This window comes from Ambystoma mexicanum, chromosome 4p (assembly GCF_040938575.1).
Source record: "Ambystoma mexicanum isolate Mex_15411 chromosome 4p, UKY_AmexF1_1, whole genome shotgun sequence".
NCBI classification, from domain to species: Eukaryota; Metazoa; Chordata; class Amphibia; order Caudata; family Ambystomatidae; genus Ambystoma; species Ambystoma mexicanum.
In genome coordinates this window covers 204,501,179-204,527,520 of record NC_090927.1, presented here as the reverse complement: position 1 = coordinate 204,527,520, position 26,342 = coordinate 204,501,179, and the positions used below count along the sequence as shown (strand labels likewise).

Sequence of the window (26,342 nt, the reverse complement as noted above, 5' to 3'; positions counted from 1 at the left end):
GGGGGGCGAGGGGACACTTCACTCACCTTTTGAGCTCTGGTTCCATCACTGCATGACACTAGGGATCTTGTGCTTGCCCAGCCCTGCTGGCAACATCACGATTCACCACTGCAATCTCTCGTTATGGGGAATGGCGATTTGAAGTCTGTGCCTGGACTTTATTTGGGCTCTTTCACCCTTTCTGTTCTTTTAGGAGTGCCTCTTGCCTGTGGTGCTTCATGTGCGAACACCTTACCTCTGTTGGTTAAGATTGGCTTATTGATTCCTGTGGGCCCACAATGGGACATGGGGCATAATTGAGCTTTACTGAAAGCCTTGTGGGCTTTGAGGAATTGGTCAATATTTCATGATCCTTTTGGATCACTGTTTTTCTACAGTCTCGGAAGTGATTTAAATGTTTTTACCACAAAATATTCTGTAGTCCTTAGTTTTTACAACTTAATATATTTGTGTGGCTATATTGCACATGCATTCCATCAATTTTCTGCATGTTAATCAGGTATTTTCTGTATTTGTAAACCAACATTCTCCTTCTGAAAATGTGCATTGACTGCTCTGGCCATACAGACCTGTAGAGAGACTGCATAACAAAGGAACCCCCTATAAACCAGGTAGGTTGAAATGCCTGGGTCCTAGAAATAAGGCTTAAGAAAAATCTCCTCAACACTCCAATCATGTACCTCATTTACTTTTCTGGATTCCACAGGATCTCCTTTAAACGCAAATGATTTACCTAGCAATCGTTGCAGTTGCTATTCGCGATCATACCAAAGATCTAGTCCCTTTTGTCTTTGAAGTTCTGTAAAATGCTTTATAGAAAATGACCTACTGGCTAGGCACTCGGGTGCTCTACACATCAGGATTTTAAAGTTGGGAGTATTGTTTCCACTTGAACAATTCTGCTATTCTCCTAGATGAACAATTTAAAGAGTAGGCCCATTCAGCCATCCTCTACCCCATACCTTGATGTGCATCCAAAATCAAAATGTTCCACTTCTGCAGAAGGCAAGGAATTACTAAGTCAAACTTTGCAAGTTGCAAAGAAAGAGAATTGCACCAGATAAACCCTGATGTAATGTTCTGGAGTTGTCAATAAGAGAGGTTACATATTTCAATTTCTGATTTTTACTAATTTTAGGACTACCAAAAAGTGGATTCATGCTACTCGTATTATGTATACACTTCTGCTTCCTGAGTGTGAATGAACAGTCCACAGAAATATTGGGAATCTTGTCACTATGATCTGGGCTTCTTCATGGATCAGGTGGAACTAGTGTGCATCAGAGGTAAATGGTATTGCATTATACCCTTAAAATTGCAGAGTTGCTGCTGAAATTGCATATGCAACACTGCTCACGGCTATATTGCTATCAAATATCTAAATGAGGATAGGGAGATAATTGAAGTGCAAAGCGGTTTGATATTCTCCCAACTACTGAAGCTATATATAACATTTCTACATCAGATAGATAATATATCTTACTCATCTACGTGTGAAGGCATTGGCAAGGCACTAGCAAGAAGAGAAGTGTGAAGCCTCCAACAAAGGTGTAGTATACATAGTTTTCATCAAGTGATTCTAATGTTTGACTGTCACTGCCCTTAAAATGTAAATGGGGAACCCAGACGTGGATTGCTGTACCAGAGATGTGCATGTGCAGCAAATAATGATTTGTAATAGTGGGGTCTGTTTAAAATAGATTTACTAACACTTTTATTATTATGGTTACAGAACCTTTGTGAATGGTTCAGCTGTTACAGGACCAATACAGCTGTATCACGGAGATCGTATACTGTGGGGGAACAACCACTTTTTCAGGTATGTTATGTATGATACATTATGTGAAGTCCTTAAAAAGTCCCCAATTGAAAATCGCATGAAAAAGGAGTTAGTTGTACATGGAACTGAATGTGCTATAAACTGAATCATAGCATCACTCAATTAGGAGCTCAGTTTGTTGTTTTAGCATAAACCGTATATTGTCTAATAAATGTTAACCGATTAGTCTCAATTTGCAATGAGATTTCTTCTTTTCCTTTTGTGTTGTACTTTCTTTGTCATTTGTATTGCAAGTTCTGCATGCAAACAGTTGTTAGACGCGTTACTTTGTGCTTGTCTGCTCACTAATGTGCCTAGCTGAACCTGCAAGCATGGTATGAGTTAAGGTTTTGTGTACCTATTATTCGCAGTGATAATGTTAAAACATGTGGGGGGGTGTTTTGCTTTTTTCAAACCAGTTCTTGCTGAATTCTCTGCTGCGAGTACCCAGAATGTTCCAGTATGTTATTGCATATACTTATAGACCCACAGGCCCATACTATGCAGTTTCACCCTTCCTACTGTTTCCAACATGTGCACTACATCCCCTTTACACTCCTTGGGATTATATGGCCCTGGACTGCCCATAAAGCACCCAGGCACATGGCAGCTTCTTAAGCACCCTCTCCCTTTGTGACATTTGGTGATTATATCACCCTGCACTGGTTTTAGGGGATAGGCTGGTTGCAGCTAATACTTCGCTTTGGCACCACCAGGGATGCAAGCCAATTTACCACATCGGTAGCTCAATGTACTTTGATGGTAGTTGTGAGGAGTCAGAAATGAAAGCTGGACACAGTTGTCATGTTTTTGGTTAAAAATATTTAATAACTTAAACTGGTTGGGAAAATGCCTCTGACCCTCCTCTAAGAGAAGTTTCCCTACGTAAAACCAAAAACTAAGGATCGATCTTTGTCAGTATGTCTGAAATCAAAAGCTGTCTTTGTGTCCAAATGCTCTATCCTGACCATCGCACTAAACAAAATAATAGTAAAAAGGTAAATGTCTTTAACCGGATGTTTCAAAAAAAGGTTCTTAAACAAAAATAGAACAGCTCCAAAGTAAATGTTCTCCAAGATGGAAAAGACCTTAGTTTCAGAGGGTGATTCCGTTCCCCTTGATTCTTTACTGGCATCACAAATGTCTCTTGGTCTAACAGCACTTTGCGTCTTTCTTGGCCCACAACAATTCTGGTCGGTAATAAACTGTTTAGCTTATTAAGTTCCTTCTTTAACAAAGGTTTCTTCTTTAACACAACAAACACTGTCTTTACTTGACACTCCTTAGAGGTTTGCAATTTGCCTGATATACTTCCCTGCCAGGACTTCTCTTGCACACACAACTGCCTGATGTATGCGTGCCAGGACCTCTACTGTTATAGTTCCTCTTTATATTCAAGCAGCATATCTTTCGTAGCTTGGTACATCTACTTGTTTCACTGTTCTATCAAGCTTTCCCCACATTTGCATTTCATGCACTGTTTTATTATTGGGGTTCAGTTTGGCCCTTTCGATTTGCAAACACTCTTATTGTTTCACTTTCCATAACTGAATACTGTTCAAATTGACTTTGGCATAGTCACCGAAACGCCCCGGGGTACCCGCTCTGCTCTGGCAGACTCACCGGATCTGTGTTGCATCTTCGGTCTTGCTCATGCTTTGCGGTGTACCTTTGCCACTTGTTTCCCACTCTGTGTGGCTCTGACGTCTCTCCAGGTTTCTCCCGTGGTTCCACTCCTGCACGTCTGCTTCCTTTCAGCTACCGGTAAGGACAGCACTGCTTCTCCCAGCTGCCGCACACTCAGGAAGCCTCTCGCTATTCCTGACGTCTTGCACCACGTTGCTTTCCTTTGCTGCTGGCATGCTCCATTGCTCCACCACACTGGATAGTGCCTCCAGCCTTTGTCTGCCTTCAGTGGAGTTGTTGCATCTTCCTCTGAACACTCTCTCATAGTTCGGTTACCATATTTAAAGGTCCCGCACACAGGTGCTTTTTCTAAACTAGCACGCTTATTGAGTTGGACACTCCTGCTGCTTTGTATCAATTCCTTCATCCTCCTCATTTCAGTACTTGAGTGGTTGTGGGAATTGAAGTCCATTGTTGGTTCCTGATGCATAGCACTTAGGGAGCCTTTCCCAATGATTTCATATGACCGATCAGTTCTACATGAAGGAAAACTAGAACTGAAAAGGGTTTCCTTGGAGAATTTACTCTTCAGGTTATGGATGGGAGTTTGGCCTAAAGGGTATGGAAAAAAAGGTTTATTTATTTTCCCTGTGGTGGAACCAGACACATGGAATTAGGCCATTTGGGTATTGGGTAACAGGAGGAGGCCATGACATCTCCCTTGCAGCTATTTCCTCCCATTTGATCCTCCCTCATATAGCCGCCCCCAGGGTCAGGATCAGTTGGCGGCTGCTGTCCGCTGGCCACAAAGGAGGAGGTCCCCGCCGGGAAATCTGTGATCACTCCAGTGGATTCATCACATAGCCCTTAGGGCACTAATGTTTTTTTAAATCCTACTCTGACATTTTGTTTTAAAGGGATTCATTTATTCAAGGAAACCATGTGACAGAACTAAAATAGCTGTTGTGTACATGTGGGATTATTCTGAGATGATAATGGGACCCTCTATAGTTGGTTGAACTGGTCTAGGCCAGTTCCTGGCCTTGGACAAGCCACTAGCCTTACTGTAATGTTTGGAAGCTGTTGAGACCAACCTGATTGGCTGGCATCCCAAACCTTTGTTTTACATCGCCTAATGGGATTGACGGGCTGGCAGATGGCAGCCCCTGTGATTGAAGGCACATATAGGGAAACTGTGTTCTGCACTCTGTTCTGGCAGATTTTTGGAATGTAAGCAGGTTGGCTTACCTGTCGGACGATTGTTCCACCTAAAAACATTGGAGCCGATTTGAGACCCAGTCTGGCTATACTGGTGGGGCTTGTGTCGCCCTGTGCTCCAGTTTGCCTTTCTTATGATGGTCCTCCTGCCTCCATCCTCCTGGTCCTGCTTCTGGTCCTCCTCAGTTGCTTGAGCCGGGACTTTCACCGAGACAGTTTTCTGGTCTACCACTGTTTTTCACTAGGGTCTTCCACCTGCTGGCAGCTGCAGCCACCTGGAAGGATGTTGAAACCCTGGCCCCTAACCAAATCTACTCTCTGGGCCATCCTGAGTCATCGCCTCTGTGGTGTACTGCTGCAGATACTGGGTTTTGCTGCGTGCCATCCATGTTTGCCTGCTGAGTTCCCAGAGATTGCCGTTTGCAGGTTTCCCTACCCTCCTAAAGCTATCATTTCATTTAGTTGGATTTACAGAGCACCTTTCGCCAAAGGCTCTGAATAAAATATATTAAACAGTACTATCATGATAAAATGTAGACCTGGTTAAAAACAGAAGGGAACACAAGAGGATTAATAGACAAGAGAATATAAAAGATAAGTTTTAAGGTTTGATTAAAAAATACTGAAAGATGAGTCAGAACGAAGTGAGATGGGAACTAGAACGAGAGTAACGCAGAGAGATAAGGGGGAGGCAGACCATGGGTACATTTGAAGACAATTGAGAAAAAGTGGTAGAGAAGTCAGGATAAATTGAGTAGTGAAATAGTAAGTAGGGAAGGTGTAATTAAAGAAAAAAGGAGATGAATCAAGAAATTATAAACAGATCAGAGGGGAAGAAGCTGGGAGACCGGAAGACCAAAGGTTTGTGGCATGAAAAGAGAGGGATGAGCACTACGAATGTTGAAAAGTGCATCACAGTAAGAGGGAGCAATAGAATGAATGTGAAGAAAAAACGAGAGAAGGATCAAAGTTAACGACCAGGTACTGCGCAGATGACGACAACGAAAGAAGATGGAGGAAAAGAGAGATGGAGGGGGAAGACCAGGAGAAATGGTAGAAGTAGGAAAGAACAGAACGTCAGTTTTAGAAGGGTTGAGATGCAGAAAATTGGAAAACATCCAGTTTTGAACTGCAGAAAGACTGTTTAAAACAATAGAGTGCAGCGCAGAATCGATGGAAGAAAACGATCAGAGTGCCATTGGCATACACATGAAAAGAAAGATGGAAAGAGGAATAAGATCAGAAAGAGGAGCCTTATAAAGAATGCAGAGAAGAGGACCAAGTACAGAGCCTTGAACACCATATTAAAGAGGAAGGGAAGGAGAACAGTGCCCGGCCCAAGTTATAGAGTAGGACCGTTTGGGAAAGATGGGAGCAGAACCATTCAAGAACAGACCAAGAGATGCCCAAGGAAGAAAGAGGCAATAAGGAGGGCGTGATCAACCGTGTCAAACGCTGCGGCCAAGTAACGAAGAATGAGTATAGATGAGAGTTTGGATTGATAAGCAGAGAGGAGAGAATTTGAGACATGTAAAAGAGCAGTCTCTGTAGCATGGGAAGGACAAAGCCAGACAGAGGAGGTAGGAGAGCATGAAGATTCAGATAGTGGGCTACCTGAGCATTGGCAGCCCGCTCATGAATTTTAGAAAGAAAGGGCAGAAGAGAGAGAGGATGTAAGTTGGCAGAAATAGATGAGTCAAGAGTGGGTCTTTTTCAGAATGGACAGAATAAGTGTTTGCAAACTCTTGATTTCCTACTACCTTTAAGCAAAGGATGAATTAATAAGAGAGGTGAAATAAGGAAGATGAGTATGTACGAGGGATAAGAAAAGAGGGAAGAGGATCAGAATGTGAAGCAGTAAGGTGAGCACGAGCATGAAGAAAAAGAATGTAGAGGTAGGGCATGGCAGAGAGAAGAGGAAGGAGTAACAGGAGGCAGAAATCCTGGGTGGAGATGTGCTACTTTGGATGTAAAGTAGTTTGCAAAGTTAGAGGAAGAGAGAGACGGAAAAGCAGATGGATAAGGCGCATTAGAAGGCAGAATATTGTGAAGACGTTGATATTTGCGTCAAGGGTAGTGTTCCGAAAAATAAGATTTATTTGCAGCAAGTAAAGCAGAGTCAAAGGAGGAGTGCAAAGTTGAAAGCGTGACGAGGTCAGGAGATCGAGAGTTTTTCCATTGCCTTTCGGCTTCAGTAAGCTCCGGCAAACTGAGACCAGGCCAGGAGAAAAGCCAGGGCTGTGGAGTTTTACGAGTAGGAGAAAAAGGGTGCAGAGGGAAAGTTGAGTCACCCACAGATAGCACAGAAGAATGTTAAGTGCTAGCAGTTGTATCTGGTGAGAGGGAAGAGAAATCGGAATTGAGGGAAGAGACGATTGCAAAGAAAAAGAAGGATAGGGAGTCAAATTAATCCCTCATGGATCCCACTTCTGGATTGTGGGTCCATCTCCTCTGAAGGGCGATTGTCGTCTTTTGCTCAGTCAGTATCATCACTGGCTCAGGGTTCAAGTACCTGGGTGACTGAATCCTTTATCTCGCCTTGGAAAAGAAGATTTGTACTTACGTGATGTTCCATTTTCTGGCATCTGGCTTTCTGGAAGCAAACATTGTGAGATCCTCCTACTAGACCTTGGGTAGGTGAGTTATTGAAGGTACTTTCCCTCAGCAGTCCCAGTGGTTATCAGGTTTTGCAGGTCCCCGCTAACCGCATTTCTGCATTGCTTTGTATTGGGGTTAAGCCTTGCTCTAGTTGTCTTCTCCTGGGGTTGCTCGATTTTACAGTGTATTAATGTATGTTACTATTTCCCGTTGTGGATTGTAATATGCCATTATGGGCACAGGGACTGTCTAAATACAATATATTGTGGATCTTGGTAGCTCTTCTGGCTTGGCTGGACATTGGGAACCACTGTTTTACTACTTCTTGTATTTGGCACAGTGCTGTGTACATATGTATTATGTGTAATATTTACTTGGAGTATAGTAGAAAACCTGTACTAAGTTCTGTGTGGCATTCTTGGATCCTGAGTTTAATGTTAATTACTGTGTGTGTTATTGTCTAGGGTCCGACTCTCATTTTACCTCTGGAAATCTATGTGCATCTTGCATTTTAGAGTAAGAGTGACTTAGGCATTATCTAGTCATTCATGTTTTTAGGTCTGCTGTGGCGAACCGGAAGAAAGACACTGACTATGTGCCATGTTAAGGGATTTTTATTTAAAAGAAAAACTACCGCTATGAGGGACGTTCCACGCCTATTAAAACTAAAACTAAGGGTGCTTGTCAAAGTCTGAAATGTAATAGTCTGAGTCCAAATCCTAGAAGCTAACTGGCCTTGCCACTTAGAAAAATAACAAAAAGGAGGCTGGAGCAATAGCCTCTGTCTTTGGCTTCTGCCAGGCCCAATCAAGTGGTTCTCTGTCCCGCAGGTGTACAAAGTTCATCGGTGTCCCAAAATACAGTTTGCAACCTTCCTGCAGGTTCTGTTGGTCAAATGTTAATATCTTCCATCTGGTTTCCTCTTATTCAAGAATTCTTTTTTTTTTCATACAATGTCTTCAAATTCAACTAGATGTTTGAAACACTACATTCTCTTTTATTAAACTTTGTGATTGTTGGTCTCTCCAAAGTCCTCTGCCCTCTGACAGGCATACTTTGTCTCTCGACGTGGGGCCTTAACCAGTTCGGATTTGCTCCGTTCCTGAAAACCCTGATAGCTCCCACAGGCTTGAATGTTAGTCTTTTTGTTTCTCAAAACTTCCCAAAGTCCAGTGTCTTTAATTAGCCTTGTTGGAACTTGGTTTAAATAGGCCGTCTGCCCACTCAGATTTATCAGGCTTCCGTAACCTTGTTGACTTTCCCAACCTTGAAGTCTGTTTCTCAGGACTCTCTGAAGTCCTCTATCCCTTTTGTAGGCTTGTTTTCTCTCAACTCTTATCAGGCTCCGAAACCTCATCTGCTTCCCCAGTCTTGACCAACTATCAATGGTCGTACCTCACTTGTGTTCTCTCCTCGAGAGCATTTGCTTCCCTTATGTTGCTCGTCTCAGCGACAAATGCACTTCTCATGCAAGCCTCTGGGATACAAGGCTCCCCTCTGCAGTCTGGTTTCTGCGTTGCTTGTCGGATGCCAGGAACACCACGGCTTCCTTGCGGTCGCATCACCATAGGAGACAGTTGCTTCTCTGTATCCCTCCCGACCTTGGCTTCTCGATCGGTCAGAACGCCAGCCTTCTGGCATCTTACAAGCATGCATTTCGTTCACTCCCCATGCTACTGCTGGCTCTGCAGTCTAACACGGATCTGCCCCTCCAGGACATCTTCCCGTCGGATGATCACCTCTGTGTAGGATTCTGTCCTCACATGATGTAGGAGTGTCTCTCAGATTCATAGTTTCTCTTAGTTTTATATAAGTCCTCAAAAACAAAAAGGGTGACTCTTTCTTCGACTGTGGTGTTCATGCAAGATCCAGCATTACTTGCAGCGAATGAGATTGAACAAACGTCAGTCTTCGGTGGCTTCCAAACAAAAGTAACAGACTTTCCAATTCTCATGTAGACAGATAATGTATGCTGGACTGGGCGTTCCTTATTGGAATGGGAGTCCTTTTTCCCCCGAGAGGTAATTCACTCCCAATGAGTTCCCACTTGCCCAGGCCCCTAGGGGTTCACCTACCTAGCCTTAAATGGCATGGTTCCCCTGTGGGGAGAAGGGACGAATTTTCCAGATTCCTCACACTGCGCTATGCTCTGCCTTTCACCGTAGTACTTATTTTTCCTATTATGAATATTATGTGTGACCTTGTAATAAGTGCATAATTGTAGATATGCTAGCCTGGTGTATTATTTTGTGTTGACTATTGGGATTGATTGTACCTCCTTGCTAGCCATCAATCCCTGAAATTCCGCCCAACGTCTGTTACCATAAGAGTCTGGTTTCCTTTTGGGTGAAGCACTCTTCTACCATTAGGTTAGCCGGTTACACATCCCTCACCAGATTGCTGTGCAAAAATCTCCACCTAATAACCGTTCTCAAATGTACCACAACCCAGTTTAGTAACAGAAAAGTGTTCATTCTTTCTCCTTCTGTGTGGGTTGTCCCTCTATTCCATCTTGCCCTTTAGTTTCTTATTATCCAGTGATCTGAAAAGATTAGCTGTTAGGGTGGTTCCTCTTTCATGTGTTCAGAGGGAAGTGGGTAAATCGCCTACGGTTAAGCTGCAGGACACCCCACAAGCTTGTCCTATCTCCGTGTTATGAATGGCTGAGCAGTAAAAAGCATTTCTTCAAAAGGCCATTGTGGTGGAGACAATACAGCATAAGACCCATATAGCATTCAAGCTACGTTTTCTGCCAGTTAGGGTCGTCTTAAGTTCCAGAGGTCCTGCAGATATTCTCGATACCAAATTCCATGCTCAAAACCTGTGGGTGCCTCAGATCAAATCCACTCAAAACCAATGCCAGTTACTCATCGAAATTAATAGGTCTCTCCAATCAACTTCAGATTGGCTCAGTGGGATACGGTCCAGATGCTGCGATTACCCTGCTCCCCTGTGTTAAATATAGCTCAGATGTTAGGAATTGTGCTCAATAGGGTAGGCAGATACTTGTTGTAGGCCGTGTTCCCAGGCATGTGAAGCCAGGCGTGGAAGAGGGAAACCTGGGGGATTTAAACGCAGATGTACCCTCTCATATCAGGGAAAGGGATCACTGATCCATCATGTCTCTCTGATCCCTTGAGGTTCTATGTCTGTAGACGGTGGGAGAGCTTCACCATCAGACTTGTCTTGGCAAGAAGCAGCAGACGGACTTCCTCATGGTGGTGTTTGACATCTTACCATTGTTTGGGACCTTTCGCAGAGTACCAAAAGTAAAGATGCTTACTGTCAGGCTGAATAGCAATATTGTGAGAGGAATGTGAACTATCTTCCAATCAGGAAAATGCATCCTTTTAAACAGTTGGTGGCTATGACAAACCGTTAAGTTAATCCCAGACGCCATTAATGCCAGATTTTGTTCGGGCTATCCAGTCCTCTTTTCTGTGGCAGGCCTAAGCCGGACTATGAACAGATTTATACATTTACTTCCACACAAGGGGATCAAAGCTCATCTAATGCACCTCTACTGGATTTAAATGCAGGGGCACAGCTAATGTATCTCTCGGGAAATAACAACCTGAATCACATTATTTTACATTTAGTTATCTCGCTAAACATCCAGATCAGTCACAGCTTTACTCAGGAAAGCGTGTTGTTAGACCACAGCAGCCCTGAGATTTCCAGGTTCTCTCAGGGGGGTCCTCAGAGCCCCATCGCAGATAAGGCCACCAATAAATAAAATGCAAGACCTCTCACCAGTACAGACCTGTTTAGGATTTTCCCCATCAAAGCAGCATAGTGGGGCAAAGCTGTTTCGCTACAGAATGTAGTTGAGTGCCTAAAAGTCTCTGGACTTTTCAATACGTGCAAATGGGTTTTCAAACATCTGTGCCCATCTAATGCTCGGAAGGTAGCTTTCTTGGCTGCACAGGCCATCACTCTAGATCAGCGATTTGGTCGTTTTTTTCTGAACTCCGGTTTTGCAGTTCTACAAGATGAAGGTAGTCCCGACATGTAAGAGTTTTATTTACACCTAAAGGGGTTCCTATCCAGCTCATAATGAATGAGCTGGGGTTGTTATCCTTTCAAGCTTTGGTCCATTGTAAATTAATTAATAGGAAATGTTTGGTTACTGGAAAGAATACCTTATTCCACATTTTGAATGATGCCCTGATAATTGCTCTCCGTATGTGGATGTCTAGACATTAATTCTCTGGACATAACTACTGATTTGCTCATTGATCGCCTAATGGCTTTCAAACACGAACTCTTGATGAACGATTGGATAAACACGTAATCTGAGTGCAGAACGCATAAACTATTGTCTCATTTTAAAAATGAGACATCTTCGAATGAAATGCCAAATTTAAAGAAATGCCCTAGTGCAGTATATAGGAGTCCGTTTTCAGAGTATGTCTTAATTTGTATCCTACAAAGGTTGTAGGTGCTCGTTTGAAACTTGAGAAGAATGATATCCGTTGTAGATTTCGTAAAGATTAAACATAAATAAAAACTTTACGTTACTTAATAATTTGTCCTGCTTTGGTGTATTTGACGAGTCAGCACTTTGGTCCATTTTGATCTCAGTATAGAACACTCAGTGTAGAGGATTTATGGGCGATTTTGTGTAGTGGTTCTTATATTGGAATTGCAGTTCTTTTTGTTATTTTGATAGAAAATCTTTTTTTTCATTTCTTGCTTTATCCATTCTTGAATGTTATACTTGGTATTATATTTTTGTTTTGTGTAATGAAATTGTGTTTTGTGAAATTGTTCTTGCGAACTTATGCGAAAGGTTTGTTTCAAGGCAAACCGTTAAATAAAATGTTAAATTCTCTTTCACCAATCGGAACAGACCATGACTTCAGCTGATTCAGGGCTGTTGAGGATAAATGCTTTTACTTAGACTCCGGTGTTGCAGAGGCAGGGGTTGCCAGTGCACTGTGTTTTTGTTTCACACCATTGAGAGCTGGGTCAGCGGTTCCAGTCTGTCAGCAACATTGCTGTTCTGATGACCACCAGGTTACACTTCGTATGATTATCTTGTGCATTTGATCCCAAAACTTAGGTGGACCCTCAGGATCCCATAGGCAAGATGAGCAGTTAAGCTAAGCCTGCACACGGTCTGAAGGCATGAAGACGCAGGACCTCAGCAACTTCCAGCATGCCTTCCAGCAAGGTTCCTATTTTTGACAAAGTTGCAGCAGAGAAGCAGTGTTCAGCACCCGAGTCACAGCAGGGCAGCCACGAGTGCTCTTGGTGCTTCTCATCCCCAGGCTACTTGGAGATCCACACAAAAGGAAGTGTCTCCTCTTTGGCTGGCGGATTACAGCGACAAGCCCATGACTCTTCAGAGTTCCAGTAGGAAGACTTTGGCGATGCAGGGCTCGGAACTGGTTAGGTCCACCAGTTTGAGGGAGGGAAGAACAGTGGACAGTCTTTCCTGTCAAAGAGAGTGCAGACTTCAGCCTTGTGGTAAATGACTTGTGCAATGGCTGTCCTAGGAGTAGTCTTCCATCAACCTTCTGCAGCCCGTGTTTTAGCCATTTCCTACACCTGCTTAGAGGTAAAACAGCCAGAAAGACAGTAAAGTACAGACTGTTATTAAAAAGCCCGACCAGGAGTGTACACAAGAAGTATTCCTGCCACCAGTCTACCTGGGCTTCAACAAGTATGGGGAAAATGCCCATATAGTCGGAAAAGGGGGAAACCTGGTTCCCTAGCACAACATGCCTTAAGGGAGGTTGTAGTGTTACACCATTGACTTTATTTGGGACAGGGTCCCTCTGCACTGGTGTCCTTGCTCCCAAAACAAAATGTTAAGCGAGTGGGGTTAAAAAAGTCCCCAGTCCCAAATTCTAGGCTATGGACCCACCACAGCAGATACGTTTAGGCCTACTCGTGCCAAGTTGGATATCTCCACTGAATTAGATCATTAAGTGTGCATCTGCACTAGGTTGATGGGTTTCTCTCTGTACATTCAGCACAATGGAAATTAAACTAAACTCTGTCCATGTAAATCTCTGTGCTGTGCTTACCAAACCATCCATAACAAAAGCTGAGCAAGTATTCATATTTTTTCAAAGTTCCAATGTCTTTGTTTGCTGCAACATTCCAATTGTGCTCTGCACCACTAGTCAAACTCTTGCATCCCACATTGGTTCCGGTTTGTTGGATTTACGTGATTCTATCCTGCTTCTTGAGGTCCCCTGTGAAGATCCAGAGCAAGTGCTTTCACCATGTGAGCCTCCAGAATCTAGAGTGCCTGTGCTTGAGAAGAATTTAATTGTAGCAGGCCCAACAAGATTATCACTATGTGCAGTTCTGGGAAATGAAGTTCCAAAAAGATGAGGTGCCTTTTGGGATATATGGAGTACATATGCCTGTAGGTTAAGTACATGATTAAGTTCATGATTTATGTGATGCAATATACCTGCCTGTACTCCGTGCGATGCCAGAGTACCCTACTGTGTGTAGCTGTATGCTTGTGCTATATGATGCATGGTTACTCTACCACCTTAAATGCCATATTTTTACATACCAACACCTCCTGCCTACGCCCAAGTGACTCTTATCAGATACCTGTGCCCTGACCATTCACATGCGGGTTACCACAAGTCAAAAACCATTTGGTGCCCACTGGTATTGAATCCTGACAGTTCTCCTGTGAAAAGAAACAAATGGAGTCGGGACAACGATGATATAAATCAAGGTCTCTGGGTAGAGATCCAGTGAGCCACCCATTCACCACATTAACCTTTTTGAATCATTAAATGGGAGCCCTGGGCTAGGGACTTTATTCATAGGTTTGCCCTAACAGGAAACAATCTGCACAATGATTCATGTGCACTTTGGTCTGTATCAGATGGCCTATTGATACTCATGCTACTTTTTAAAAGAAGTCCTAGACTTTATGGAAGATCTGTTTTGGGTTCAATACGTAAGGACAACACATTTTGAGTCCACCATCATTCACTCACTGTGAAGATAATTTCCTCCCCTACATGAGTATTCAGAAAATGATCCTATCTGATGTTTTGTCCTAAGCTTAAATCACCAAATGAAATTAGACTGAGGTTATATTTTTAACCACAGCTGGTAGCCGATTATAGTCAGGCGATAAAACCAAAAGAAGGGGTTCAGTCAATGGCCACCTACTCATGGATATAATGAAGAGCTAGTGATTGTTGGATGAAATGTCATTAAAGCTCTGAGGGGATGGAGTTACGCTAATTTGGATTTTGGAATCTTTTTTACTCATCAATCCAAGGTGTTCAGTGCCACAGATACGCATCCCTGATGAGTCCTCTGGAAGCAGAGCACAAGGACTCCAGAAGAGTGGGACTGGGGGTCCTAACAGTAGTTCAGACATTCTATGCTGGGTACATCTAAAATTAATGGAATGATCTCTTACTAAGGTTTAGTAAAATGGAATGCACAAAACTGTTGCAGTTTCGAATCATAATAGGACCGACACTGCCCTTCATTCTTCAGAGGTCGATAAATTGAGTGTCATTGCTTTGGATAATCTAAACTATTATTACAGCAAATGCTAGGAGGAGGAATAGAGCATGTATCACTAGCTCCAAACCTGATGATAGTCATATTTTTCTTCATAGTGATTTTTAAATCCACTTGCAGTAAACCTTTTGTACTTTGAAAGAAAAGCAGAACATAAATGTTTGTGGCCTAAATAATTGTTTGCATCTTGTGGCAGTCAACAGCTGGGTCTTCTCTAAAGCTATCCCACCTTCTAATCAGCTGTCTCACCGCTTTACCTTTCTTCCAAGTCATATAGTTGATAAACGAAGGCCTGCTTGTCCTCCCAAGGGATGCTTAACAAATTGCTTGCCATCAGTAGTTTCTATGTCCACGTTTGTAGTCCTGGTTTTGCACCAAAAGGCACTTCTCTACATTTATGACCCAAGTCTTAGTTCCTTTGGACTTATATGTGCTTAACAGTGTGAATAAAGCTGATTTACACAGGATAACATCCTGTAGAGATTCCAAATTTGAACTAAATGAATGAAGGAAATACTTTTTCGATGTTCTACAAACTTATTTGCTCCTAGGCTTTGAGTAGCTATGTAAAAGATTCAATAAATGATTTTTGGGTGAGTTTTAAGATTTCTTTTCTTTCATGAAACCATGTTTCTAATGCTTGTTAATCTGCTTAGAATCACATGCTGTGCATATGGTCCGACATCCAGTGGTAACCGCAGAGTATTGCATCTTGTCTTTCGGGGACCGAAAGGGGACATCGGTATAGGCGTGTCTGTAACACTATCCCTATCGTGACGTGTGGTGTACCCAAAATCTCTCACGCGCCGAGGTCCCTCAGATTGTTTTTTCCGCCCAGATAACTGGTCGCCCTATGGCAGAGCTCTTACTAGAGACATTGTTTATCTTTACCAAATTGTCGGTTTATTCCCCGTTAAGTCACTTCGCCAAACAAGAACATCTTCGACGAAGACTACGGGGGATTCGTCTATGGCTGTGGATTTCGGCGCCTAAGATCCGGTGGCCAGATTTTCCATGTGGTCGGGCCCTCTGGCCGACCTATACAGTAGGGAGAGTGGGGTCGGGGTGGCCATATTGTCGGTATGTCTTTCCTCGTTTCCCCTCTTTTCCCTGTTGGTCTGGTCATCCTTCCCTTTGGCTATGGAAAGGACTCCTATTAGATTCTGCCCTAAGTGTAGGGTCAGATATCCTTGGAAGGACAAACACAGGACGTATAACGCCCGTCCCCCCCCCCACCCTAGAGCACGACAAGAAGTGGTGTGCGGCGTGCAATCTCATTCGGCCTAAGACCCTTAAGGGGCGCCGTGTAAAGCGGTGGGCCGCACACGGTATGTCACGCGTGGAACCACCTACCCCACCGCCAGGCCCGGTTAAAGTGACAGGGGTACTTCGGATGACCAAACATCCGTTTCGGATGTTATAGACCTTGAGGTGGACGCTTCTAGGTCTGCCACGCCCGCCCCCGACCCTTTAAGGCATGACTCTGGTCTTGCTATGGGGACAACACCCGGCGATAGGGGCGTACAGACGCATCGCACTAAACACACAACCCCTACGCTGATTTTGACGTCTTCGTCGAAAAAGGCGAAAGCGCCAACAGGGCCACCAAAAACTTTGCTGGTTCCCTCGGATCGTTCAGATCCAAAGCCTTCCCTGCATCCGCAGTAGCATTTTGCGACTGGGCAATCTAAACCAGCTAAGGGCGCTGCTCTGAAACCGACACGCGTCGAAGCGCGGGAGCACGGCGCTTCAACGGTCTAAGGCCTCGGTAGGCCTGAAAACTATGGCTAGGCCTCTACCCGGAAAACCAACCACTAGGCCCTCTAGCACCGCGGAAGGTATTACACCTGCCGATAAATCATCGGAGCCACTGTCTCACGACGATTCTGCGACTATCAAAAGCAGCATCGGAAGAATTACGGCGGCGGTGGGCCTTACCCTGGTTCTGCCTAAAGTTATGGGACAAGCCGCGGAAAGCGTTTCGGCGGATTGGGTTCCCGATTCTGACGACGCTTACGAGGATAGTCGAGAGCCTCTTTCCGACACCCTGAGAGACTCCTTTCAACGCTGTTGGACGGAGAATGTCGTTTCTCCTCACGTAAGCCTGTTTGGGTCCTCTAAGGAAACCCAGCAGGAAGGTCAGGACCCATGGCCACAGCAAGATCAGGACTCTGATGTTTTGTGCCTAGACTCTCCTCCGTCCATCCCCGGCTCGCCAGGCCTCTCCTGTAGATGACCAAATGGCATTCAACTCCATGTTGAAAAAAGCAGCTGAATACTTTAAAATTGCCACTCAAGAGGCGGTACCTGAGCAGGATTTCGTGGAGGATATCATTAAGGAAAAACCTATGTCGAGTCAATCCAGCCCCCTCCTTAAATCTGTTAGGAGAAGGGTAGCTCCCCCATTGGTGTCACCTGCTCAAACACGAGCAGTGAACCCGAGAGTCGAAACATTATTTCGTCCTTCCCCTTCCGACCCTCTATGCATCAAAGGGCACGCCATCCAGACTCACTGGTAGTGACTACCACTCGAAAGAGTGCAGGGGGTACTCTTTGCCACGGGAGAATCCCCACTGTACAAGGAATCTAAGCGGCTGTATTCCCTGGGCAAACGTGTCTCGTCATCAGCCGCCGGATTGCTAATAATACTACTCTATTAGCAAGTTATGCTGATGCCCAATGGAATTTGCTTCAGGAAGGCCTCCAAGAGGTTCCTGAACCCGCCAAGTCAAAGCTTCTCTCCGCTGTAACGGAGGGAAGACTAGTTAACCAGAATGTGGTGAAGAACACCCTGGGCACTGCGGAAACTGCAGGCAGGTCTCTTGCTCAAGGGACCCTACTGAAAAGACACGCTTGGCTGCGTACATCAGGATTTAAACCCGAGACTCGGGCCTCCCTCATTAATAAACCCATGGAGGAGACTAACCTCTTCGGGAAAGCAGTGGATGAGGCTTTGGAGACAGCCAAGAAGGAGCATGAGACTCTAAAGTCTCTGCAACAAATTACACAGAAACCCTCCTTCCAGAGGGGTAATAACTCTTATCGGTCCTTTCGAGGCCAAGCCTGTGCAAATCAAAACAACTACGGCACGGGTATCTTCAACACAAATCAAACATCTGGAAGCCCCACTTACTACCCCTCAAGGGGTCAGAAACGCAACAAGGGTAGAGGCAGAGGCCCCAATCCCAGAGGAGCCACAGCCTCTGGTCAGAAATGACCACCAAGTCCAGGGGATAACTTCCGACCTGTGGGTCTTAAAGACGGTCGCCCATGGTTACTGCTTGGAATTCCCCCGACCTCCACAGTTCAGACCGCCGCGCTCACGGCGCCTTTCACCGGACCATCTGGAGATCCTGATCCAACAGGTGGAAGCACTGCTGGCAAAGGACGCCATAGAAGCCGTCCCTATTCTTCAGGTTAACAAGGGTATTTATTCAGTGTACTTCCTTGTACCCAAAAAGGATCTCACCATGCGCCCCGTTCTAGACCTGCGCCCAGCAAACAAGTTTATAAAACCCCAGAAGTTTTGCATGGTAACACTGCAGGAGGTGATCCCATTGCTGAAACAAGGGGACTTCATGGCAACTTTGGACATGAAAGATGCATACTTTCCTATTTCAATGTTGCCAGCGCACAGGAAATATCTAAGGTTCATGATCCAGGACAGGCATTACTGTTAGGCTCACCTGGTATCCACAGGGACGCCACCCAGCCCTGTTTGGATGATTTGCACTCTCAAACCGTCTCCCGGTCACTTGGTAAGGCCTCTGGTTAAAGATGGGTCTGCAATATAGGAGAGCTGGATTCAATACCAGATTGTCTTTATTTTCCCACCTCCCTTGGCCTCAACTCGTTCCTCCCCCTTGGGCCCTCTCCTCACCTTAATTTTGTAAAAGGTGGATTCTCCGTCCTGCTCCTCGTGGCAGGGGCGCGTAGATGTGGCAGGTGAGCAGCGACCAAGTTACTTCACTGGTGCAAGCCCCCCTGTGGGAATCCAGGCCTGCTGCGACTCCGTAGGTTTGCTGCTTTACAGTCTTTATATGCATTTCTTATGTCCCTCTTAGTTCGAATAATAATGTCTCGTTTCTTTCCTTTTAGGTATGGAAAGGTATTTTGGTGTTGTCATGCAGTTTGAAGATGAGCATGGGCCGGTAGGCAAAAGCGCGGAGTGCGCGATGCTGTCCGGGGAGTAATGCGTGGCGCTGTTTCACCTTTTATATTGCTAACCTGTGTCTTTTCTCTCCTTGCAGGTTGCGATGTTCCTTGCCGAGCGCCGTAATGTTCCAGCAATGATACTGACCAGGAGATGACTACCCAGGTAAGAATTGTGTGGTTTCTTCGGTTTTCTTCATTCGAAAGGAAACGTTAGTAAACGCTTAATAATGCTGTCTTTCTTTCTCCTCTTTCCAGGTTATGGTATTCCAGGATGCATACGTGCCGGATGATGGGGTTCGTACCTTCAGGTGAGTGGAACTGAAGTCGGTGATGGATTGAAGACAGGATACTGTTCCAGGTAAGTTTCGTAGTGTTCTTTCTCTCTCTGCAGGTCCTTGGTTTCAGGTAAGCTGGCATCAAAGAACTGGACACGGTGAGCGTTACGCTGGCCACAGTAGAATAGCGCAAAATGCCTCATTGCGACCCTGGCGCTAAGTGGTTAACGGCGCCGTGAAAGGCTGCGGTGCCGTTACCCACTAAGCTCATTACTACGAGGTCCCTTTGTGGGACCCGACCTGAATGGCTGGTCTGGACCAGCCGTTAAAGTAGGGACCCGCAAAGGGACCTCACAGGCAATTACGGTACTGCAATTTGCGGTACCGTAATTGCCGCCTTCCCCATTCCCATTGAGCCCAACCTTGGAATGGGGCGGTATTTCCCCATTTCCCCATGGTGGACTCGTTGCAACACCGGCACCAACCATGGTGCTAATGGCGTCATGGTTTAGCGCCGGTGTTGTAATGAGGGCCAAAGCATGTTCTGCTGTTTGGGTGTGGTTTAAATAGTCTCAGGTAAAGTATTCCAGGTAAAATAGTCCCAGGCCTGCCACACCCAAAAGACTAGACCGTATAGCTCAGTTCCTTGTAACTGAGCTATGTGTGTGCCTCCATGTTGGCTGAACCCCCCCACCCCCCCCCCAAGTTAAAAAGTCCCAAGTAAATAGTCCCATTCTAATGTTGGTTTTCATGATGGTTATGAGCCTGGCGCCAAAGGCGCCAGGACTGACTCCAAGAGAGTCTTGGGTGAGGTTTTAAGGCCTTTGACCTGGCCCTAACTGGAAGGCTGACTTGCCAGTGAGGGCCAGGGGCAAGGGTCATGACATTACCAATTCAAGGTACTCCCCTTCGGCATCGCCTCGGCGCCAAGGGTGTTTACCAAAGTCCTGGCAGTGGCAGCAGCACACCTGCGCAGACTATCAGTCCCAGTTTACCCTTACCTCAACGACTGGTTCATCACGGGGGACTTGTTCGACGCTTGTTTTTCAAACACCCAAAAAACAGTAGATCTCTTCAGCTTGGGTTTCTCAATCAACGAAAAGAAATCCAGTTTAGTCCCCAGCCAAGTAAAACAATTTCTGGGAGCTCTAATTCGGACGGAAGACTGTTTAGTCTTCCCCTCCAACGAGAGGGTTCAGAACATGCTTTCTCTGATCCCTCAATATGTAGCCAGTCGGGAGGTGACGGTACGCAAAGCCATGCGTTTGCTTGGGATGAAGGTGTCATGCATATAGTTGGTTCCCCACGTGCGGCTGCGCATGCGTCCCATGCAAGAGTGGCTCAACAGCCAGTGGTGTCAGGCCAGCGGACAATGGGATGATCTGGTAGTTGTCTCGCCAGCCCTCGTTCTCTCTCTGCAGTGGTGGTCAAGAAAAAACCTCTTGAAGGGGAAGACCTTCACCACCCCTGCAGTGGAAGCCATGACAGATGCATCGCTCACAGGGCGCGGAGCTCATCTGCTTCAGCAGACAGCACACATTGTTTGGTCTCCTCAAGTAGCGTCCAACCATATAAACTTACTGAAGCTGTTAGCGGTGTTCAAAGCTTTGAAAGCCTTTCAGGTGCAACTGCAAGGGAAGACAGTGCTGATTGTAACGGACAGCACTACAGCTATGTATTACCTGAACAAACAGGGGGGCACTCACTCTCCAGGGCTATCCAATCTGTCCCAGAACATTTGGATATGGGCTCTCAAACACAGGATGTTTCTGTTGTCCCAACATGTTCCAGGGGAACTCAATTTTCTAGCAGATGTACTCAGCAGAGATTTCCCTCTGCCCGAAGAATACGAATGGCGACAGCACGAAGACATTGTGTCCAACGTCTTCGCAGAATGGGGTTTCCCAGAGATCGACCTGTTCGCTACTCAGGAGAACGCCCAATGACAAGACTACACCTCCAGGTACCCCCAGAACCGATCCAAGGGGAACAGTCTCTGGATAACATGGTCGGGAAATGTGTCTATGCTTCCCCCCCCCCCCGACTCCCCTTCTCAACAAGATAGTGCACAAGATGCACCAGGAACCAGTTACCATGATACTGGTGGCCCCCATGTGGGCCCGGCAACCCTGGTTCGCTCACCTGATGGAAATGTCCCTCTCCCCACCAGTCAAGCTACCCTTGTTGTCTCAGGACAGGGGGGGATACCCTACACCCATGCCCACAAACTCTGAATTTAGCAACCTGGCTCCTGAGATCACAGTGTTTGGACACCTGCAACTCCCTCAGAGGTGCATGGACATACTCAGGGAAGCGAGAAAACCTAATACACGTTATTGCTATGCCAGCAAATGGAAACGTTTTGTCATCTGGTGCAATTCCAAGGGCGTCAATCCCATCGACTGCTCACCCTCACACATTGTGCTGTATCTAACCCACCTGTTGGACACTGGGTTAGTCTTCAATTCCCTAAAGGTTCATCTGGCTGCTCTGTCAGCCTACACCACATCACAACAAAAGGTATTGTGGTGGAAAATACCAGTGATTAAAGCCTTTATGGAAGGGGTTAAGAGGATTTATCCTCCTATCTCTCACCCAACCCCTGGATGGGATCTGACTGTGGTTTTGACCAGGCTCATGGGTGCTCCCTTTGAGCCTATGCATAAAGCAAGTCTGAAAGACCTGATTTATAAGACGGCCTTCCTAGAGGCTATCACTTCTATCAGAAGGGTTAGCGAACTACAGGCACTTTCTGTTCTAGACCCCTTTGTTACAGTCCACAAAGATAAGGTATTTCTGCGCACACATCCCAGATTTGTGCCTAAATTCCTCTCAAAGTTCCATGTGAACCAATCAATCGAACTACCCACTTTCTTCCAGAACCCTACTAACATGGCCGAAAGAAGCCTTCAGACACTAGACGTACGCAGGGCAGTCATGTTTTACCTGAAAAGAACTAAACCACTAAGGAAGACTAATCAATTCTTCGTTTCAGTGGCAGCTGGTAGAGAAGGGGATCCTGTCTCTAAATCAGCTATCTCAAGGTGGATTGTCAAATGCATCACATTGTTACACTCTTGCTAAGAGAGAACTGCCCTTCAAGCCTAGAGCACACTCTACTCTAGGCACTGGTGCATCCATAGCATTCATTGCAAATGTTCCTCTTGAGTCCATTTGCAAAGCGGCAACCTTGAGTTCTGTACACACCTTTACAAAACACTATTGCCTAGACACTCATTCTAGGTCTGATTCTCAGGTGGGACAAGCAGTACTAAGACATCTTTTCTCTACTGTTCCTTCTCACAACCCACCTCCAACTCCGGGTACTGCTCGCTAGTCTATGCACAGCATGTGATTCTAAGCAGATTAACAAGCATCAGAAGACATGCATTACTTACTGTAATAACATTTCTGATGATTGTATCTGCCTAGATTCACATGCACACTCCCTACCTCCCCGCTTGGGGTGGAAGGAACATAAACGCCTTACTACTTTCTCTTTATGTGCTCTCTCTCTATAGCCTTGGGCTCCCTCATGGCAGAAAAAATACAATCGGACGGGACCTCAGTGCGTGGTGGATTTTGGGTACACCACACGTCACGATAGGGATAGTGTTACAAACACGCCTATGCCGACGTCCCCTTTCGGTCCCTAAAAGACAAGATGCAATACTCCACGGTTACCACTGGATGTCAGACCATATGCGCAGCATGTGAATCTAAGCAGATACAATCATCAGAAATGCTATTACGGTAAGTAATGCATGTCCTTTTAGCATAAGTGTGGATTATAGCTTGTTTTTAAGGCTGCAAAAGGGTTTTACCTCCAAATTACAGAACATGCTGGATATGTAGCTATAGTCACTTTTTGTTTGGTCTCAAGCGCATGCTTGCGTGTAGTCACGTTTTGATGCAACAACCCTTCCGTTGTTAGGCTTTTGAGTGAGGTAGTGTGGTGTCTCGTTTACTCACTAGAAGACATGTTGAGTTCAGGTTTGGGGAGAGGATGTTGCATGGCTTCTTTCCTTTTGCCAGTCGTGCTGCAGTGTTCTGGATTACTAAAAGACTGTGGATTAAATAATTCAGCAGGCCGAGGTAGGATTTTGTATAGTCATCTTGTGAAGATGGCGGTGGTTCCCACGAATACCAAAGGTTACTCTGGTATAGCAGAAGGGTGGCTGCTTCAAATCCGTGAGAAGCAGCATTGATGTGTCCTCCATGACTGCATCTGATCTGGTCTGGAAGTTCAGTCCTTTTTAATTTCCCCATTGCACTTTCACAAACTCTTGTTAAATATGTATTATGGTGCATTTGTATAAGAGTATTTACTTAACAGCTAACCATTTATTTTTATTTTGCAGGATTAGTTTGCCAAAGAAAAAAAAGAAGCCTGAGAACGAGGAAGAAGAACGAGAGAACAGTATGAGGAACAGTAACAGCTTTGAACAGCTGGATGCTGATGGAGACACCTCCAGTGAAGTGTCCAGCGAGAATAACTTCAACTACGAGTATGCACAGATGGAGGTCATGATGAAGGCAATTGGAAATAATGGTAAGAAGGGCACAATATAACTTTAACAATGCACTGCACAGAAATTGTTAGGCTGGAAATTGTTCCATGCTGAAAAGCCACCCACCTGTTGATTGTCATTGATCGTGGTTCACTGTGTCACTTGTTTTAAGTTGCAAAAGCTTTTATAGAAGATTTCAAATTGGGCCCAACAGAATAGTGAGCGAAAGCTATGGTACTTTTGAAGCTTTTCTGCTGCTGCTAGTGTGGTGTGTCATTGCCGACAGTCCAGTGTTGTCAGCTCTCTGTCGGAGCCTGATATAGTTGGTAAATCCATAGCAGTGACTGGAGATATGTTGGGAAGTTTCAATTATGGTTGGTTATGTATTAAGGTATCTCTGTAAGATCTGAGGGGACTCACTGTGAGTGCCTTAGTTGTTATGCACCACATCTATGCCCCTCCTGTTAAGTTGTCTTCCTCCTACTCCTTGGTGATCAATCATTAGATTAATTAGTGAGGACTTTCCTGCAAAGGAACCACTGCCCTCACCAACTCTCCGCGCTACTTAATAGATGTCCAATCACTGACGGTTCACAACATGTGTTCTTTCTCTACTGTGTCCCGATCATGGCTCAATGCATGTGTTTGTGGTTCTATATTCACGACGTCTGAGCAAAATATAATTTTGTTTTTCCAGATCTGTAGCTCAGTCTGATTCCTGTTCATGGGCAATTGTCCTCCTTATGGCTAGCACACAACAAATGCCTGATAGTAATAGGTTACCTGGGGTGTGCCTTCCTCTTCTGTTTGCTACTCTGACATTGTACACCCAAGGGTTTAGCAGGTGCATCAAAGAACTAGCTGTCCTATCCAGATGTTGCTGTTCTATACTGCACAATTTGCAATCCTTCTCAGTAGCACATTGTTCTTCCTTATGTTCTCACCCTCAATAACAAATAGCATGCAAATGTTGTGATTGCGCTGATCTGTTTTGCGTTATTTATTTCAGTTGAATATGCTCTCATATGTTTCACTTTATTCTTACCATGTAGACCCAATGCAGTGCATCCTGCAGAGTCTGGAGCAGCAGCATGAGGAAGAGAAGCGAACAGCACTGGAGCGTCAGAGGCTTATGTACGAGCACGAGCTGGAACAGCTGCGCCGGCGCCTATCCCCTGAGAAGCAGCAGTACCGCAGCATGGACCGGTTCTCCTTCTCCTCACCTAATGCCCAACAACGCCTGCGACAGTGGGCCGAGGAAAGGTGAGTCTGCAAACATTACTGTGTGCATCAGGGTTTAGGTTGTTTTGTGTTTCACTTTGCCTAAATGCTTGACATATTCACACCCCAGCTGCCCCAAAGTCAGTTCTAATCTAGTTTGACACCACATTGTCCCTGGAGGATAGCTCAGAGGCAACGCGCTCGCCTTGGAAGCAAGACGACGCAGAGCAACACAGGTTCGATCGCCAGCTCCGCACTTACAAACCTTTGGGTATTAAGCGCGTTATAAATAACCAAACATAATCATTCCTCTGAACCTTTACTTCCTTGTACTGTGATGAAGCAGTAAGCTATTTAACAAGGGAAAGCGTTTCCCAACAGATGGCTGCGAAGAGAATGCAAACCTTGAATTGGCGCTGGAGCATGAGAGGTGCTTTTGTAAACTTGAATTGGCACATGAGGCATTCAGGACCTCAATATGGTGCTTTCGGTCAAGAGATGCTCTTCATTCTGAAGTATCTCTTGAGATGCACTGAACACAAAAAAGCACTGCAGTATAAGAGTCCCTGAACTCTGAAGTAGCATTCATTATGGGAGGTTCTCTGAACCTTTAGATCGTTTTTGAGCTAGAGAGACATGCCAAACTCTGAATTGATTTTTTTTTTGTTCAATTTAAGAGGCAGTTAGTGAAGGGCTGAGAGAAAGATGAAGACTCTTTAGGTCTAAGATATCTTGCATGGAAAATGAAGCTTCACAGAAACTGTGTTGTATTCAGTCAGACTCAGAAATTGTAGGTCAAATGGCTGGATGGTTCTAGTAACGGTATAAAGCCCATAAGGAGCTTGTAAAGCCCCAGTCTGAAATTCTATGCCCTTAGACAAAGGAGCACCACAGGTTAAATGTGTTAAAATAAAACTGAATTTGTTGGAAACTCTGGGACAAGCAAATCCAAAGATTTCACATATGTTATAGTGAGAGAAAGCGACACTCTTGAATGGTCTGTAAACTTGTAGAAAGGGAAAAGATTGGGTGGAATAGGCTTTTCCTAGAACATTTCCATTGCCAAATAGTTATTAGATGATGGTCGGAAGGATGTAGGGAAAGGAGAACCCTTTTACTGGAGGGCATTATACTTTTATATTGTTAATCAATGCTGATTGAGAAAAGTAAAATAGCAAATTCTTTGACATACTTGCATCTCTGGCCATGCTGCCATCTCAGGCCTCTGGGTTATAGATCGTTTGAGAGGCTGGGCAAGAAGCCCATATTTTTAGAACACAACTGGAATAGTTTTACTAGATTGCACTTCATTGGGCACCCACAAGTGTTTTGTCTTGCAAAGAAGTTGTTGTAACCTACATAATTTCACTCCTCAATCAGCAATAACATGTTTTCTAAGTA

The 26,342-nt window shown here is 45.0% G+C and overlaps 1 protein-coding gene across 1 annotated transcript in view; it reads left to right on the top strand.

The window, feature by feature from the left end:
* The window catches only part of KIF13B (kinesin family member 13B), a 1,451,009-nt gene that overhangs the window by 717,865 nt on the left and 706,802 nt on the right, over positions 1 to 26,342 (top strand). Inside the window, exons 15-17 of the mRNA XM_069605712.1 lie at positions 1,733 to 1,819; positions 23,571 to 23,761; positions 24,773 to 24,983. Coding sequence (XP_069461813.1) covers positions 1,733 to 1,819; positions 23,571 to 23,761; positions 24,773 to 24,983 — 489 coding nt within the window. The remainder of the gene's footprint in view (positions 1 to 1,732; positions 1,820 to 23,570; positions 23,762 to 24,772; positions 24,984 to 26,342) is intronic.